The following is a 20,215-nucleotide window of genomic DNA, read 5'->3' as shown; positions in this document are numbered from 1 at the left end:
TCTAAAAATTACAACAATTCTTTTGTGTGTGGTTATGTTACCAGTTGACTACACAATTGGTTTCATTTTACTTTCAGTTTTATGGGTTTTCCCCCTAATTTTCTGTAAATTTGGGGGACTATAAAACATTTACATGGTTCAAAAGTCAAAAGTTTATTTTTAAAAAGTATACTCAGAAAAGGCTTCCTTCTATTTTCCTTGTTTCTTGTTTGTCCTATCAGTGTTTCTTTTTGTAGAAATAAGCAAATTCACACACATATGCATGTACATACACATACACATACACATACTCACCCTTTCTTATTTATACTGTTTTGGTGTCTTTCTTTTTTACTTAATAATACTAGAGGCCTGGTGCATGAAATTTGTGCCGGGGGTGGGGGTGGTGGAGTACCTCAGCCCGGCCGGTACCCTCTCCAATCCAGGACCCCTCGGGGGATGTCCGACTGCCAGTTTAGGCCCGATCCCTCTCGCAATTTGGGACCGCCGGCTCCTAACTGCCTGCCTGATCGCCCCTAACTGCCTCTGTCTCAGCCCCCACCACTGTGGCTTTGTCTGGAAGGATGTCTGGAAGATGTCCAGTCTAATTAGCATCTTACCCCTTTTATTAGCATAGATGTCATGGAAAGTACTCTACTTGGTATTGTATTAGTCAAGGTTCTCCAGAAAATTGTCTCGCTTGTTTGTGGAGACGCGTAAGTCTCAAGTTCTGCAGGGTGAGCTGACATTCTGCAGACTCAGGAGAATCACTGGTGTAGTTCCAGTTCTAAGATTGGCAAGCTTGAAACCAGGAAGAGCCCATGTTTCAGTTCGAGTGCAAAGGCAGGGAAAAGTCAGTATGCTAGTTCAAAGGCAGTCAGGCAGGAGGACTCTCATATTCAGGGAGGGTCAGCTTTGTTGTTATATGTACATCTTGAACTGATTGCAGAGAACAATCTGTCTTAGTCATTCTACCAATTTAAATGTTACTCTCATCCAGAAACTTCCTCAGAGAAATATCCAGAATGTCTGACCAGATATTTAGGCACCTGGTGGTCCTATAATGTTGACATATAAATAACCATCACAAGTGTATCGATTTCTTCTTCATTTTGATGTTATTACAAGTTTTCCTGTTATATATAGTGCTATAATAAATAACTTTATGTGTACTTTTTTTGTATTTTTGACATTTTATCTTTGGCAAATTTCTAGATGTGGAATTTTAGGATAAAAGAGTAAATACCTATGTGATTTTGCTAGATATTGATAAATCACCCTCCATAGGGTGATTATATCATTTTTCAATTCCACTAGCAAAAAATGAGAGTACCTATTTCTCCACAACTTCACCAAAAGAGTATGTTGCCCACATGTTGAATTTTTGACAATCTGATAAATGGGAATTATTGTCTCTAGATTTAACTTACATTTCTCATATAAATGAGGTTGAGTATGTTTTCATATATTTTGGAATTACAAGCTTTTTTTGTGAATTGTCTGGTCATGTTTTTGACACTTCTTCTACTTTTTTTTATTGTTTTTAGAGCTCTTTATATAATATACAGATAAGTGCTTGTTTTCTTTGACTTTTTAAAATATCTCTTGCCATGCACATTTTTGGTTTGCCATGTATAAGGTTTTTATTTTTACATGATCAGATATGTCTATCTCTTTCATTGCTTCCAGGTTTTGATTGATTTAGAAAAACTTTCCTGATTCCCAGACTATAAGAATTCCTATTAGCATTTCACTCATTTTTTTCTGGTGCTTGCATGATATCATTTTTTTATATTTAGATCTCTCACCTATTTGGAATTCAGTCTGGTGTTTGTTGTCAAATATAAATCTAACTTTTCCACCCAAATATTTATGAAAATGTCGTTTTTGAAAAAGCCCACATTTTTTTACAGTGATTTGACATAACACTTATATGATACCAAAGGTGCGGTGTACAAAATTTGTGCATGGGTGGGGTCCCTAGACCTGGCCAGCGATCAGGGCCAATCAGGTTCCCCACCTCCTCCTTCCCTCACCACCCACGAGTCTCCACCACACAATTCCAGTCTCCTCCCCTCCTCTTTCCCTTGTTGCCTGCATCTGCCACCACCCACCCCTGGTTCCCCGTCCCAGCCCGAGGCCCAGCCCCAGTCAGGTGATTGGGACTTGCCGGCCAGGGGGAGGGATAAGGAGGTTGGCTGGTAGACCCCGCTGGGTGATTGGGGTCTGCCAGCGAGGGGGAGGGACCAACTGCCACCAAGGCGGGTGGGCGGCAGGCCAATTGGGTCCTGCCAGCCGGGGGAAGGGACCTGGAAGGTTGGTCACTGGCCCCAAGGAGGGAGCCAGCCCTCAGCCCCCCCTGAGAAAGGGGCTGCATCTGATGCCACCCACCCCCCGGTGATCGGGGCCTGCCGGTCAGGGAGAGAGACCAAGAGGTTGGCCGTTAGGCCCCAATCAGGCGATCAGGGCCTGCGGGCTGGGGGCAGTTCCCTCATTGAGTTTGCCCCCTGGTGATCAGTGCATGTCATAGCAACTGGTCATTCTGTTGGAATGATTGTTTAGGCTTTTATATATATAGATGCCAAGTTTTCCCATATAGTTGGTTCTGTTTTAGGCCCTTCTGTTATGTTTCATTGCCTATGTCATTTAATCAGTGTTATTCTATAAACAGCTCTTCCCCACCCCCTCCACTGTTCTTCTGAGTTTTCCTGGTTATTCTTTTTATTTTTTAAATATATTTCTATTTATTTCAGAGAGGAAAGGAGAGGGAGAGAGAGATAGAAACATCAATGATGAGAGAGAATCATTGATCGGTTGCCTCCTGCACACTCCACACCTGGGATCAAGCCCTCAAGCCAGGCATATGCCCTGACTGGGAATTGAACTCTGACCTCCTGGTTCATAGGTCAACGCTCAAACATTGAGCCATGCCAGCCAGACATTCCTGGTTATTCTTGCCTTTTGTTTTTTTCTATGTGTACGTTAGAATCAACTGGTCTAAATAAAGTTTTTAAGTTTCTTTTTCTTAAACTTATACTTCTGGTCCTGTTCATTCAACTTCTTTGTTTTTTTAAAAAATATATATTTTATTGATTTTTTTTTACAGAGAGGAAGGGAGAGGGATAGAGAGTTAGAAACACCGATAAGAGAGAGAGACATCGATTAGCTGCCTCCTACACACCCCCCACTGGGAATGTGCCTGCAACCAAGGTACAGGCCCTTGACTGGAATTGAACCTGGGACCCTTCAGTCCACAGGCTGATGCTCTATCCACTGAGCCAAACCAGTCAAGGTTACATTGAATTTTTTAATAACTGGAGAGAACTTATATCTTCATAATGCTGAATAATTGTATCAACAAAAAAGGTGTATATTGCTTTATTTTTTCTAGTCTACTTTTGAGCAGTAGTGTTTTAAGGTTTTGCATATATTGGTTATGCATATTTCTGGTTATGTTTATCCCTAGGTATTTTATCTTATTGTTGCTATTATAAATGTGATCTTTCCTTCCATTATATGTTAAAATAGGCTATTGTATATTTGTGGAGACTTGACTTTTGTATGGTTTACACTCTGTTTTACTGAATTCTGTTACTGTTTGTTTTAGTTTATGATTGATTCTTTTGGCTTGTCTACATATGCTGTCATATCATCTGTGAATATGATACGTTTTCTTTCTTTTTTTCAATTCATTTGACTAATTAGTTTTCTTTTGTCTATTACATAGTTATGTCTTATTCATTTAGCAATAATGTGTGTGGTGTGTCCTCATTAAATAAGTTACTGGCTTTTGGGCTGAGTGTTCATCAATTCCTATTTTATTGAGTGTTTTTATTAAGAGTAAGTGTTGAATTTTTGTTGAATGTCCTTTTCAGCATCCATGAATTTGAGTTTTCTTCTTAGATTTATGAATATAGTGAGAATATTCTTATATTGAACCACTAGAGTCCCGATGCACAAAAATTTATGCACTCGGGGGTGGTCCCTCAGCCCGGCCTGTGCCCTCTCGCAGTTTGGGACCCCTCAGGGGATGACCACCTGCTGGCTTAGGCCCGCTCCCCGGGGGATTGGGCCTAAGCTGGCAATCAGACATCTCTCTGGCAGCCCAGGAACCCTCGGGGGATGTACACTTGCCAGCGGGGAATAGGCCTAACCTTCAGTCAGACATCCTTAGTGCTGCTGAGGAGGCGGGAGAGGCTCCCACCACCACCACTGTACTGGCAGCCATCAGCCTGGGTTGTGGCTGAGCAGAGCTCCCCCTGTGGGAGCACACTGACCACCAGGGGGCAGCTCGTGCATTGAGTGTCTGCCCCCTGGTGGTCAGTGTGTGTCATAGTGACCAGTCATTCCCAGTCTTTCTGCTGTTATGGTCAATTTGCATATTACCCGTTTATGATATAGGATAGAGGCCTGGTGCGTGGGTGGGGGCTGGCTGGTTTGCCCTGAAGGGTGTCCTGGATCAGGGTGGGGGTCCCTCTGGGGTGCCTGGCCAGCCTGGGTGAGGGGCTGATGGCTCTTTTTAGGCTGGCCACACCTCCTTTAGGGTGGGGGGTCCCCACTGGGCTGCCTGGCCAGTCTGGGTGAGGGGCTGAGGGCCCTTTTCTGGCTGGCCAAGGCCCCTGGCGACAGAAGCTCACAGCCTCTCCTTTTTTTCTTTTTCTTTTTTTTCCTGAGATTTATTTACCTTCTATAATTGAAACTTTGTAACCTTGAGTGGAGCTCAGAGCCGGCCAGGGTGGGCGAGAAGCTTGGCTTCCTCCATTGCCAGGAGCAACCCAAGCCTCCTGTTCGCTCCAGCTCTGTGGCCACAGCCCGCTGAAAGCAGGTATCTGGGGTTTATTTATCTTCAATAATTGAAACTTTGTTGCCTTGAGTGGAGCTCAGAGCCGGCCATGGCAGGAGGGAAGCTTGGCTTCCTCCCTCACTGGAGCAACCAAGCCTCCTCCTCACTCCAGCTCCGTGGCTGCCAGCTGCCATCGTGGTTGGGTTAATTTGCATATAGTCGCTCTGATTGGCTGGTGGGCGTGGCTTAAGGCATGGGAAAGTTACGGTCAGTTTGCATGTTTGTCTTTTATTAGATTAGACTAGAGGCCCAGTTCACAAAAATTTCTGCACTTGGGGGGAAGGGGAGGGTCCCTCAGCCCGGCCTGTGCCCTCTTGCAGTCTGGGACCCCTCGGGAGATAACGACCTGCTGACTTAGGCCTGCTCCCAGGTGTCAGAGGGCAGGCCCAATCCCTAGGTGCAGCCCCTGGTCAGGCTCAGAGCAGGGCCGATTGGGGAGTTGGGGCGCCGCCCCCTGTCATGCACAGAGCAGGGCGGATTAGGAGGTTGCGATGCCACCCTCAGTCACGCTCAGGGTAGGGCCGATTGGGGGGTTGGGGCACGGCCCCCTGTCACACTCAAGGCAGGGTCTATGGGGAGGTTGCGGCGCCACCCCCTGTCACGCACAGAGCAGGGCCAATCAGGGGGTTGGGGAGCTCCCCCCTGTCACGCATAGAGCAGGGCCCATCAGGGGGTTGAGGAGCTCCCCCCTGTCACTCACAGAATAGGGCCGATAGGGGAATTGGGGCACCGCCCCCTGTCACACACAGAGCAGGATGGAACAGGGGTTGGGGCGCTGCCCTCGTATCACCCACAGAGCAGGGCCGATCAGGGGGTTGGGGCGCCACCACTCTCATACTCAGGGCAGGGCCGATGGGGAGGTTATGGCTCTACCCCATCACAAGCAGAGCAGGGCCCATGGGGTGAGGGGGTTGGGGTGCCGCACCCTGTCACACACAGAGCCGCAGGGTGATCAGGGGGTTGGGGAGCTCCCCCCTATCAGGCACAGAGCAGGGCCGATCAGGGGGTTGAGGCGCCTTCACCTGTCACGAACAGAGCAGGGCAGATAGGGAGGTCGTGGCCCCGCCCCCTGTCACACACAGAGCCGCAGGGCGATCAGGGGGTTTGGGCGCTGCCCCCTGTCACACTGATCCCGGTGCCGGGAGGCCTCGCAGCTCCCCTGATCCCAGTGCTGGGAGGCATATTACCCTTTTACTATATAGGATAGAGGCCTGGTGCACGTGTGGGGGCCGGCTGGTTTGTCCTGATTGGTGTCCTGGATCAGGGTGGGGGTCCCCACTGGGGTGCCTGGCCAGCCTGGATGAGGGGATGATGGCTGTTTGCAGCTGGTCACACACCCTTCATGGTGGGGGTCCCCACTGTGGTGCCTGGCCAGTCTGAGTGAGGGGCTGAGGGCTGTTTTCAGGCTGGGACTGAAGCTCCCAACTGCTCCTTTTTTTCTTTTTTATTCTGGGCCAGCTTTAGCTCTGAGGCTTGACCCGGATGAGGGCATGATGACTGTTTGCAGCTGGTCACAAACCCTTCAGGGTGGAGGTCCCCACTGGATGCCTGGCCAGTCTGGGCCGAGGGCTGTTTTTAGGCTGGGACTGAAGCTCCCAACTGCTCCTTTTTTTCTTTTTCTTTTTTTTATTCTGGGCCAGCTTTAGCTCTGAGGGTTGGCTCCAGCTCTGAGGCCTCAGCTGCTGAAAACAGGTATCTGGTTTGTTTCGGTTCTATAATTGAAACTCTATCAACTCCAGCTCTGAGATCCCAGCCGGCTGAAAGCTGGTTTCTGGGGTTTTGTTTAGCATCTATATTTGTTACAATGTTTGAAACTGCAGGCTCAGATGCCGGCAAGGCAGGCGGGGAATGTTGGAGTCCTCCGTCACTGAAGCAAGCATGCCTCATGTTCAGTTTAAGCTGCCTGGCTGCTGGCCGCCATCTTGGCTGGCAGTTAATTTGCATATCTCGCTGATTAGCCAATGGGAAGTGTAGCGGTCGTACGCCAATTACATTGTTTCTCTTTTATTAGATAGGATTCTTGTATTCCTGGAATGCATACTCTTTGATCTGTTTTTTTCTATTTGCTAACATTTTATTTTACATTTTTACATTTATATTTTAAGTGATATTGGTCTGTATTTTTTGTAGAAATTAGATCTAATTATCATTGTTATTTTGCTTCCTAAAAATGACCTTAGAAAATTTCTCTTTGTTGCTATGGTCTGGAACTATTTAAATAGTTTTGAGGTTATCTCATTTGTACTCGTGGGAGTTTACTTTATAGAGGTGAGTGAGTAACAACACAGAGATGTCAGTGCCATTGAAAGTGCCATTTATTACTTACATCCTGAGAGAAGGGGGCATGCCATTCCACATAAGTCCACAAGGGAAGCATCAGATTTGGTCAGAAGGCAGAAGCAGGAGTGAGGGGAAAGTACAGACCAGAGACGTTATGGGGTTTCTGTGAGAAAGGCAGAGCAGGGCAGTGTAAACAGTTTAGGAATGGCTAGTCTCAATAATTCTGGTGGGTTTGGAGAATAAGAGCTTTTCCTTGTGTGGTACTGTACCAGGGTTGATTTAGGGCAGAGAAAGTGATAGGTTGATGTCTGAGAGTAACATAAAGGAAATGCTGTCTTGCATTTGAGAGGCATGTTCCCAAGTTAGCTGTTCATTATCTTTAGCTAGCCTTGTGAGAGGTAGTTTCTCCCTAGGTATATAAGGCCCTCCAAGATATCAAAACATCATAAGATAAAAAAATAAAGACACGATTAATACGGTATTATCTGGTTTAATAAAAGTTTGGTAGAATTCCTCGTTGGATTACTGGTGCTTTTTTAAAGTCTGTATTTTATATGTCAATTTTGGTTTTGTTTAAACTTACCATTTCCACCAATAACCAAAAGTCAAATGTAATAAATTTTCCTATATTCTTATATTTTGTATATATTCTTTGAAAATGTTTTCTTCTGTTTTCAGCTTTATTTGCAAAAGGCTGTGTAAGTTAAAGTACCAGTTTGTATATTTATTTGTTGGTCTCATTTTGTTTCTAAATCATTAATACCTTGCTCTCTTTTGGTTTACATTTTTCCTCCTAATCCTTTGTGTTGAATATTTCATTTATTTTTATTCTTTCATTTGTATTGCTATAACATTAAAGGGCTTGAATTTTCCTCAGGTCCTTACTTCAGTTGGATTCCTTAGACTCTGACATGTGGTGGTTTCACGATTATTTCTTTGTTTTTTAGAAGTCCTGTGATTTTTTTAAATCAGTATTTCCCCTTTGACCCCAGAGTTATTTAATTTTAAAAAATTTGTAGGTAGCCCTAGCTGGTTTGGCTCAGTGAATAGAGCATCGGCCAGGACACACAAGTGTCCTGGGTTCGATTCTGGTCAAGGGAACATGCCCGGGTTGCGGGCTCAACCCCCACTAGAGGGTGTGCAGGAGGTAGCCTATCAATGATTCTCTCTCATCATTGATGTTTCTATCTCTTCCTTCCTTTCTGAAATCAATAAAAATATATTTCTAAAAAATTGCAGGTGAAATGGATTTTTTTGTTCTGTATTGTTGTTCTACTTTTATTGCATTGTGAACTGGTGATTTTGTTTGTATTATTTTTCCTATGGCTCTTACTGTGGTTTTCTTCAAGACTTAATGCATGAAGTCAGTAAGTGAATATTTTGTCATTTTTGTGAATATTTTATGTGCACTTGATGATATGCTCTGTTTCATCAGAGTATATGTTAAGTATATAAGTATATATATAAGATGGTTAAATAGTGAAAAAATAAACATTATGCTCTATAGGGCTTTTGTAATTTTATTTTTCATTCACTTTATTGAAGTGGTGTGTTAAAGTTCCCTGTTGTTAACTGTATCTCTTTCTCCATGCATCTCATGGAGTTTCTGCTTTGTGAGGATGGTTGCTATGATAAATGGCACATAACTATTTATAACTGTTTCATCTTCACTGAGAATTGAGGCCTTCAGCACTATAAAATACTTTTTAAAAATTCATTTAATGCTTTTTATCCACTACTATCCTTTTCACCAACATTTCCAAATCATCTCACAAATGAAGTTCATCTTCCAGTTAGATTCTTTGAAAACAGCTTGCTGAGTTCTTAGACAACAAAACCTGTTTTTCTAAGGTTTTGTTACAAGATGCACAGCTTGGTTAGATATGAAATCCTTGATTCACACTTTCCCTCAGTTTCTGGACAAAAACATCTTAACTTGGATTTAGATGATTGTTTCTTTGTGATTAGATTCAAGTTAAACATATTAGCAAGAATATTACATAGGTTATAGCAGCGGTCGCCAACTGGACCACCAGTGGTCTGCGAGGTCTGAAAGGTTGGCGACTGCTGGTTTAAAAAAACCTTTGGAAAAGCGGTCGCCAACTGGTGGTCCGTGGACCACTGGTGGTCGACGAGGTTCTAAAAGTTGGCGACTGCTGTTACAGTGTCCTTCCCAGTATACTACATTATGTGGGAATGCACATGGTATCTATACTGAGTTGACGAGATATTTTCCCCCTTTCAAGTAGACTTTATTTTATAGAACAGTTTTGGGTCGCAGCAAAATTGAAATCTTTCTGTCTATATTCATGGCATAATTCTCCAGTTATTTATCTTTATTATGTTATTTTAAAATTTTAAATGTGAAGTGTTCTTTCATATCTACAGTTGCTTATTTAATATAATTAATGTTGAAGTGTTATGTTGCAGGTTTCTTCTCATGTCTATTTCTGTTTTCCATATTTTTGAGAATTTTATTGGGATAATATTAGTTAATAAAATTGTATAAGTTTAGTGGATTCCAAAATGGCGATGGAGTAAGTGGAAGCTACACTGACACTCTCCCAGGACAAAACTGGAAATACAACTAAAATACTGAAAAACCACACTGAAAAATCAACTGAACACTACCTGGAGAGAACCCTGATAACCTAGGATGGAAAGTAGAGACCGCATAGAGACTGGTAGAAAGTGCCAAGGTATGAAAAGGCTGGCGGGGCTTCCAGAGACAGCAGCTGAAGATCCAGATAAATATCTTAGCTATCAGGGTGGGGGAAGTTCCCACTGAGAACTCAGGGGTCTACATACCAAGCTGGGCCCCCCAGCCCGGAGCACCAGAACTGGGAAAAGTGCCAACATAACATCTGGCTCTGCAAAGCAGCAGGGTTGCTGTCTGCCAGCCAGAGATGGCTAGAAATGCAGGCAACCTCTTATAGGGCCAACACACAAAATTTTGTGTGCAACACTCATCTTGGGTTCTGGTAGAAGGTGGACAGAGTGGACTGGAGTGGTGTGAGCAGAAGCCAGAATTGGGGGCTCTGGGGCTGGAGCTCAGAGGGCAATCATTTCAGTCTCTTGTGTGGAGACATTCTCTCATGCTGCAGAGGAAATATTTCTCCAGCAAAACTTGATATCCACCAGAAATTAAATCAGAAAGAAATTAATTAGAAAGAAAGAAATTAAATCAGAGAACCAAAAAGGAAAAACAATTAAAAAACAGGACAGCTTAAGGGAGCTGTGGGCCAACATGAAAGGTAACAATATTCACGTAATAGTAGTGCCAGAAGGGAAGAAAGTGAGCAAGGGATAGAGAACATGTTTGAAGAAATATTTAATGGCAGAAAACTTCCCTCACCTGGTGAAGGAAAAAGTCACACAAGTCCAGAAGGCACAGAGAGTCCAAGCAAGAAGAACCTAAATAGGTGTATGCCCATACTCATTATCATTAAAATGCCAAAAATGAAAGACAAAGAGGGAATCTTTTTAAAAATATATATTTTATTGATTTTTTTTTTTTTTTTTTTTTTTTTTTTTTTTTTTTTTTTTTTTTTAGAGAGAGGAAGGGAGAGGGATAGAGAACTAGAAACATCAATGAGAGAGAAACATCGATCAGCTGCCTCCTGCACACTTCCTACTGGGGATGTGCCCACAACAAAGGTACATGTCCTTGACCAGAATTGAACTTGGGACCTTTCAGTCCACAGGCCGTTGCTCTATCCACTGAGCCAAACTGGTTAGGGCCAAAGAGAGAATCTTAAAGGCAGCAAGAGAAAAGCAATGTGTTACCTATAAAGGAGCTCCCATAAGGCTGTCAGCTGATTTCTCATTGGAAATTCTACAGGCCAGCATGAAGTATTCAAGGTAATGAAAAGCAAGGATCCAAAAGCAAGATTACTATATGTGTAAAAGTATAATTCAAAATAGATGGCAAAATAAAAAGCTTCCCAGACAAGATAGGACTAAAGCAGTTTATCACCACCAAACCAACATTGTGAGAAATGCTAAAGGGAATACTCTAATGAGAAGAAGAAAAAGAGAATCATATGCATGACGAATTAAAATGGCAATACATCACTACCTACCAATAATAATATTACATGTAAATGGATTAAATGCTCTAATCAAAAGACATAGGGTAGCTGAATGGATTCAAAACATGACCCTATTATATGCTCTCTATAAGAGACCCGCCTCAGAAGGAAAGACACACAGGATGAGAGTGAAGGAATGGAAAACATTTTCCATGCAAATGGAAATATAAAAACACACACAAAAAAAGCTGGGGTAGCAATTCTCATATCTGACAAAATAAACTTCAAAATAAAGGCTATCACATGAGCAATGAACATCACTACATAACGCCAAAGGGATCCATCCAACAAGAGGATATAACCCTGGTAAACATATATATACCCAATATAGGAGCACCAAAATATATAAAAAGAACTCCTGTCTATATTCATGGAGAACTTTAAGAGAGATGAACAGCAATACAATTATAGTAGGGGACTTTAACACCCCGCTGACTTCACTGGATAGATCTTTAAGACAAAAAAATAACAATGAAACAATGACTCTACGTGACACACTGGATTGGATGGATTTAATTGACATTTATATGACATTTCATCACAAAGATACAGAATACATATTCTTCTTAAGTGCACGAGTCATTCTCAAAGATAGACCACATGTTAGAACACAAAACAAGTCTCTACAAGTTCCATAAGATTGAAATCATATCAAGCATCTTTTCAAAACATAATGGAATGAAATTAAAAATGAACTACAGTAAAAGCACTCAACAACATTGACACACATGGAGTCTAAATAGCATGTTATTAAATGACGAATGTGTTACCAATCAGATCAAGAAAGAAATAAAAAACTTTCTGGAAAGTAATGAAAACACAGTCAAAATCTCTACAGTGGTTCTCAACCTTCTGGCCCTTTAAATACAGTTCCTCATGTTGTGACCCAGCCATAAAATTATTTTCGTTGCTACTTCATAACTGTAATGTTGCTACTGTTATGAATTGTAATGTAAATATCTGATATGCAGGATTGTCTTAGGCGACCCCTGTGAAAGGGTCATTCAACTGCCAAAGGGGTTGCGACCCACAGTTTGACAACCGCTGCTCTAAGACATAGTGAAAGCAGTCTTGAGAGGGAAGTTTATAGTACTACAGGCCTACCTCAAAAAAACAAAAACAAGAAAAATCAATAATAAACTATTTAACCCTGAGAATTAGAGAACAACAGAGTTATTAAAAGGAAGGTAATAATAAAGATCAGAACAGAAATTAATGACATAGAGAAAACTAAAAAAAAAAAAAAAAAAGCTATAAAAATATCAATGAAACCAATAGCTAGTTCTTTGAACAAATAAACAAAATTGATCAATCGTTGGCCAGATTCATTAAGAAACAGAGAGGACCAAAATAAATAAAATAAAAAATGAAAGTGGTGAAGTAACAACTGACACCACAGAAATACAAATGATTGTATACCAACAACCTGAACAATGTGAATGAAATAGACAAATTCCTAGAAAAATACCATCTGTCAAAACTGAATCAGGAAGAATCAGAAAACCTGAGTATGCCCACAACAAATTATGAAATAGAAGCAATAATCAAAAACTCCTAGCAAACAAAAGCCCTGGTCTGGATGGCTTCAAAGAACAAATCTTCAAAGAATAATTGACACCTATCCTCAAACTATTCCAAAAAAATCCAAGAGGAAGGAACACTTCTAAGCTCTTTTTATTAGGCCAGCATTATCCTAATTCCAAAACCAGATGAAGACACTACAAGGAAAGAGAATTACAGGCCAATATGCCTGATGAACATAGATGCTAAAATCCTCAACAAAATATTAGCAAATCGCATTCAACAATATATCAAAAAGATAATACACCATGACCAGATGGAATTCATTCCTCTGATTCAATGCTGGTACAATATTTGTAAATCAATAAATATGATACATCACATAAATTGAAAGACAAAAAAAATCACACGATCATATCAATTCACGCAGAAAAAGTATTTGACAAAATCCAACACCTATTTTTGATAAAAACTCTTCAGTGAAGTGGGAATAGAGGCCACTCAAAATTAAGGCCATATATGACAAACCTACAGTGAACATCATATTCAGTGGGACAAAAACTAAAACCATTTCCCCTAAGAACAGGAACAAGACAGCGATGTCCACTTTCACTACTCTTATTCAACATAGTACTAGAAGTCCTAACCACAATGATCAGACAAGAAGAAATAAAATGCATCGAAATTTGAAAGGAGGAAGTAAAACTCTCATTATTCGCAGATGACATGATACTTTACATAGAAAACCCTAAAGACTCCACCAAAAAAATTACTAAATTTAATAAATAAATGTACCAACATAGCAGGATACAAGATTAACACCCAGAAATCTGTGGCATTTATATATACCAATTCTCAGGAAGAGAAACTAAACAAAACAATCCCATTTACCATTGTAACAAAAAATTTAGATACTTGGGAAAAAAACTTAACCGAGGGGGTAAAAGACTTATACTTTGAAAACTATATGATGTTGAAACAAGAGATAGAGGAAGATATAAACAAGTGGAAAAGTATACCGTGTTCATGGAGTGGTAGAATTAACATCACTAAAATGTCTATACTACCCAAAGCAATCTACAGATTCAATGCAAAATCCCTATTGAAATATCAATGGCATATTTCACAGATCTAGAACAAATACTCCAATATTTTATATGGAACAACAACAAAAAAAGACCATGGATAGCTGAAGCAATTTTGTGATAAAAGAACAAAGTTGGAGGGATCACAATACCAGATATCAATTATACTACAAAGCCACTGTAATCAAAACGGCCTGGCACTGGCACAAGAACAGATATATAGATCAATGGAACGGAACAGAAACCCCAGAAATCGACCCAAGCCATTATGCTCAATTAATCTTCAATAAAAGAGGCAAGAGCATACAATGGAATTAAGACAGTCTCTTCAATAAATTGTGTTGGTTAAATTTGTAGAGATACATGCAACAAAATGAAACTAGACCACCAACTTAAACCATACACAAGAATAAACTCAAAATGGATAAAAGACTTAAATGTAAGTTATGACACCCTAAAAATCCTAGAAGAATTCACAGGCAGTAAAATCTCAGACATCTCTTGTATCAATATGTTTATGGATACATCTAGGAAAAGGAAACTAAGGAGAAAATAAACAAATGGAACTACATTAAAATAAAATAACTTCTGCACAGCAAAAGAAGTCATCAACAAAATCAAAAGGGAGCCCTGTGTATGTATGAATGAATGTATTTGCCAATGATACATCTGATAAAGGGCTAATTCTCAAAATATATAAGGAATGCATACAACTTAACAAAAGGAAGACAAACAATCCAATTAAAAAAAATGGGCAAAGGACCTAAATAGATCCTTCTCCAAAGCAGACTTACAGATGGTCAAGAGACATGAAAAAATGCTCAATGTTGCTGAACAGAAACATGCAAATTAAAACAACAATGAGGTATCACCCCACACCAATCAGAATGGCTACCATCAACAAATCAACAAATGGCAAATGCTGGTGAGGATGTGGGGAAAAGGGAACCCTAGAACACTGCTGGTGGGAATGCAGATGGGTGGGGAGGGGAGCACATCTATAATACTCTCAATAAAGGTTAAAAAATAACCCTCAAAAAAATTAAGTATAGAACTGCCATTTGGCCCAGTGATCCCACTTACAGGGATATATACTAAGAAACCTGAAACACCAATCAGAAAGAATATATGCACCCCTATGTTCATAGCAGCACAATTTACAATAGCTAAGATCTAGAAATATCCCAAGTGCCCATCAGTAGACACGCTGGATAAAAAAGCTGCGGTACAAGTACACAAGTACACCAAGCATGTCAAACTCGCGGCCAACAGGCTTCATGCAGACCACAATGAATATTTTTGCAACCCACCCAATATAATTGTATGTAAGAAACATTTTAATGAAAATTTCATAACTTAGTTTTTACAATATCCTGTAATACATAATTACTAATAACGAACTACAACATTTGCTAATGACTGATTACTATAATCGTCTTGCATTCATTTCCCTTATGGCACCTTACATGCAGGTGCTCCGTTTCTCTCTACTAATACTAGTAGCAAAAATTTTAGCCACGTCATTAGTCTTGTACTGACTTGTTTGATGTGCACAACAGGAAATACTTTGCTTTCAGAGAACAAGAAAAATAGGTTTATTTGTGTTACGCTTATTAATTTGTGCAGTTATTCAGTGACTGGTAAGTTAATGTTCAAGAAAAAAATATTAATTTTTATTAAAATGTTCTATTTTATGTTAATGATTACTCATTTATTTCAGCCCTTGTATTCAGCATGTCTCTATAGAAATAAACCTACGTTTCTATGAAAATTGAAGCTTTTGTTTTTTTGTGGCCCACATAAACTTAAACCTTGTTCATTTGGCCCATGTTATCCTTTGAGTTTGACATGCTTGTGCTAGAGGCATTATTTTTAGTATTAATTCCAAGATGATAATGGCTACACTTTTTTTTATCAACTTTACTGAAGTTTAATTTATATTCTAGTGTACATTTAGTTGGTATTGACAGTTGTTTATACTTACGTAAGCATTAACACTATCAAGATATAGAACATTTCCATAACTCTAATAAGCTCCATTGTATACTTTTGTAGTCAGAGCCTTCCTCAACTACAGGAAACCACTAAACCACTTTCTGTAGTGAGATTAGATTTCTAAAGGCTACATTTCTAAATTGGCCTGTGGATCTTGCATGATCTGAAGCTTTCTTATCATTCTTCTCTGTACACTAGGTATACCAGTTAATGCAGATTTTTTCAATAGGTGGAGTTACACATATGTTGATATATATGTGATTTGATATGTATGCTATTTTGTTGTATTGACAGCAAGCTTCAAAACTTCATATGTCAAATTTGCTGAAGGTGTTAACTTCATAAATATTTTTACCCTTAAACCTGTCAAATTTTGTGCCAAAAAAAGAGCATTTGCGGGAAGTTTTAATTCATTATTTTGAAGAAAAATGCTGCTGAATACTTCAGGAAGCATATGGTGAATATGGTCCATCTTAAGATACTTGTGAACACTGGTTTAGACACGTTGAAAGTGATGATTTTGATGTGAAAAACAAAGAACATCAAGGTCAACTAAAAAAGTTTGAAGACCAACAATTACAAGCATTATTGGATGAAGATGCATGTCAAACTCAAAAACAACTTGCAGAAAGATTAAACGTTGCTCAGCAAACAATTTCCGATCATTTACAAGCAATGGGAAAGATGAAGGAAGGAAAATGGGTGCGACATCAACTGAACAAAAGACAAATGAAAAACCGAAAAGTCATCAGTAAAATGTTGCTTCAATGGCATGAAAGAAAGTCTTTTTTGCATCGAATTGTGACTGGCAATGAAAAGTGGATTTATTTTGAGAATCCCAAAATCATGGGTTGATCCAAGTCAACCATCAACATTGACTGCAAGGCCAAACCGCTTTGGAAAGAAATCAATGCTCTGCATTTGGTGGGATCAAGAAGGTGTGGTGTGTTATGAGCGTCTAAATCCAGGTGAAACCATTAATACTGATCACTACTGACAACAAATAATCAATTTGAACCACGCTTTGATGGTGAAATGACCAGAATGTGACAGAAGACACAGCAAAGTAATTTTGCTTCATGATGACACACCATAACACACTTCAAAACCAGTTAAGGACATGTTAAAAGATCTTGCCTGGGAAGTATTAACCCACCCGCTTTATTCACTAGACCTTGCTCCTTCAGATTACCACTTGTTCCGATCGATGGAACACGCACTTTCTGTGCAGCACTTCAAAATGTACGAAGAAGTGGGAAATTGGGTCTCTGAGTGGTTTGTCTTAAAACAAGAAAAGTTCTGTTGGGATGGTATCCACAGATTACCAAAAGATCGGGGAAATGTGTAGCTAGCGATGGACATTACTTTGAATAAAGCATTTTTGATGTTTCTCTTGAAATTATGTTTTCTTTTATTACAAAATCTGCAATAACTGGTACACCTAGTATGTGTATTGGCCTCATGGCCTTTTCACCTGTGAGTTCATCCATCCGTCCGTCCATCCATCCTTCCACCCATTTTCTGCCTGTCACTTTAAATTTCACACACTTGGAACTGATGTCCATCTCTTCAGGATCCAGGCTGCTTTTTCTTTCATGACTTTGTTCATGCTAGTCTCTTTGCCAGGAAAGCACTTCTCTCCTTAACTAATGTTCTTCCTTGCTTGATTTATTCCTACTCAGTTTTCAAAAATTATATTAATGATTTTAGAGTGGGTTTGGTATTTATCAATTATATTTTATCTATTACTTGTATTTTCCTTATCTATAGTAATAAAAGCATAATATGCTAATTAGACCAGACAGCTGAACGACCTTCCGGACAACCTTCTGGACGAAGCTGGGGCTGCAAGGGCCACCCCCCTTGCATGAATTTCGTGCATTGGGCCTCTAGTCGTCATATAAATTGTTTGTCTCTTTCACTAGTGTGAGCTTCTTGAAGGCAGTTATGCCTTCTTCAATTTGTTGTCCTGTCACCTATGTGCCTGGCACATGATAGGTACTTAATATATGTTTAATTAATGATGAATGTATTTCAATTCCTGTATGTAATTAGGGTTAAAACTAAATCTCAGTAGGATGGGTTAAAGATGTCTTAAATAATAGATACCTATAAAAATTGTGTTTGAATTAATAGCATACTGTTAATATGAGGAGAACTGGGCATTGTTCCATGCTTAGACCATAGTTCTACTTGCAGAAATCAGTTTTGCAGAAATCAGTTTTAAATTAATTCCTCAATTCTTACTTTTCTTACCATGTGTTTTTGGAATTTCACCAGGGAGTGTCTATAGAACAAAAAAGTCTAGCTTTGTTCAAAGTATGAGCTATATGTAACTATAATGTGATTTATTCTAAGAAGTTAAAAAGAAAGACTATTTTAGGTTCCATTCTCCTTCACTTTAAGTAGCTTTGGTAAGTATATCCGGTAATTGCTTTTAAGTGTGTATTTCCTGTCAAATAGGTCTTACTGGTCTTTTTTTTTTTTTCTCTCTGTTAGATTTCTTGGCTTTAATAGCTAATAAGTGTTGGAGTTGATTCTTTGGTTCATGTTTGTTATTCTATTATATACCCAGGCATGGTGTCCTACTGTATTCACCCTACAATTATATTAGGTACAAAAAAGTTGTTTAAGGTTTTGCCAGTCACCAGTTTCTGATTCTGGATAGCAACCTGATATGGCTATACTATATGAGTTTAAAATGATACACCTTGAAAAGTCTGCATTTTAATAGTATAGGAATTGGGACTAGCAGGAATAGTCTCTTGATACACAGAAATAATTTTCAAGTGTTATAAAAACCACTACTGTGTTTAAACCTTTGTTCTGTCTGAATGTATACCTTTATGAAATGATACTATTCTTCCTAAACTAGATTTTTATATCCTTCTTTCAGAGCAAATAAGAAGTGATTCTGAATGTGTTAACAACCTGACTGTCATAAACCAGAAGGGACCTGAAAAATAGCTTTTGGGATATTTGTCTAATACCAGCATAACTGGCTCATAATTAACTGTGACTACTATTCTTTTTTGTAAGCTGTAGCTGAATAGCAGAATTATCTAAGCTTTTCTGGAAGAACTTATGTTTCAGTTAAGAATAAAGTTCAGCAATATATATGAACACATCTGTGTTCCTGAAAAGCATATTTTATATAAATATACATACCCTCCTATATAATAAAAGGCTAATATGCAAAACGACCTAATGGCAGAATGACCAGTTGCTATGACACACACTGACCACCAAGGGGCAGATGTTCAATGCAGGAGCTGCCCCCTGGTGGTCAGTGCGCTCCCACAGGGATAGCGCCACTCAGCCAGAAGCTGGGCTCACAGCTGGCGATCCTCTCCCACCTCCACGGCAGCACTAAGGATATCTGACTACTGGATTAGGCCTGCTCCCCGTCAGTTGGACATCCCCTGAGGGCTCCCAGACTGCGAAGAAGGGCACAGGCTGGGCTAAAGGGACCCCCCCCCCCCCACACACACACACACACACACACACACGGTCCAGGTGCACGAATTTTGTGCATGAGGCCTCTAGAGTGTGTGTGTGTGTGTGTGTGTGTGTGTATTTTATTTTATTTTTTTACTTCAGAGAGGAAGGGAAAGATAGAAACATCAATGATGGGAGAGAATCATCGATGGGCTGCCTCCCTCACACTCCCCACTGAGGATTGAGCCCACAACCGGGGCATGTGCCCCTGACCAGAATCGAACCTGGGACCCTTCAGTCTGTAGGCTGATGCTCTATCCACTGAACCAAACCAGCCAGGGCAAGCATAATTTTTATGTATTCAACATAATCTATGATTGTGCTTTGTATATGATAATTTAAAAAATGTGAAATTGCTACAAGATTCTCAAACTTAACCTCTCTGTGACATTTTAAAAATAGGAATCTGTAAATTTAATGTCTCTCATTTTGAGTAATAAAGCCTGATATTCCTTCATTTTATTTTATATTCATACTTAGTGTTTTTAAATATAACTTTATTTTCCTTGTAGTATATGCAGAGAATATTTTCAAAATGGTGGAAAGAGAAAAGCACTTGAAAAAGATAAAAAAAGAGCTGTACTTGCCACCAAGACCACTCCAGCCTTAAATACACATGAACAGTCTAAACTTGAAGGTCATGTAACCAACCTCAACTTTACAAATTCTGAAATTATAACTGAGTAAGTATACTTTTTTACTTCAATTGCTAACATTATCCTGGGTAGCTGTGTTAATAATGTAAAGTAGGGTGATGATTTACACCAAATAGTGGGCAGTATGCTTACTCCACTACTAGTATATTAAGCTGAGAAGTACAGATTTGTAATATTACTAGGTAGAAAACTGGCATAAAATTGTAAGGGATATTTGAAAAACTAATGACTCTATAACATAGATTGTCCTCACCAAAAATGAGAAAG

General features: G+C 39.8%; 1 protein-coding gene across 1 annotated transcript in view; it reads left to right on the top strand.

Annotated features, from left to right (window-relative positions):
- Positions 1–20,215, top strand: part of SAMTOR (S-adenosylmethionine sensor upstream of mTORC1) — a 109,877-nt gene that overhangs the window by 41,047 nt on the left and 48,615 nt on the right. Inside the window, exon 3 of the mRNA XM_081102056.1 lies at positions 19,805–19,975. Coding sequence (XP_080958182.1) covers positions 19,805–19,975 — 171 coding nt within the window. The remainder of the gene's footprint in view (positions 1–19,804; positions 19,976–20,215) is intronic.

Source organism: Myotis nattereri (genome assembly GCF_964212035.1).
Source record: "Myotis nattereri genome assembly, chromosome: 11".
Taxonomy (NCBI): domain Eukaryota; kingdom Metazoa; phylum Chordata; class Mammalia; order Chiroptera; family Vespertilionidae; genus Myotis; species Myotis nattereri.
Note: the sequence above shows the minus strand (reverse complement) of the source record. Positions and strands in the feature narration are given on the sequence as shown.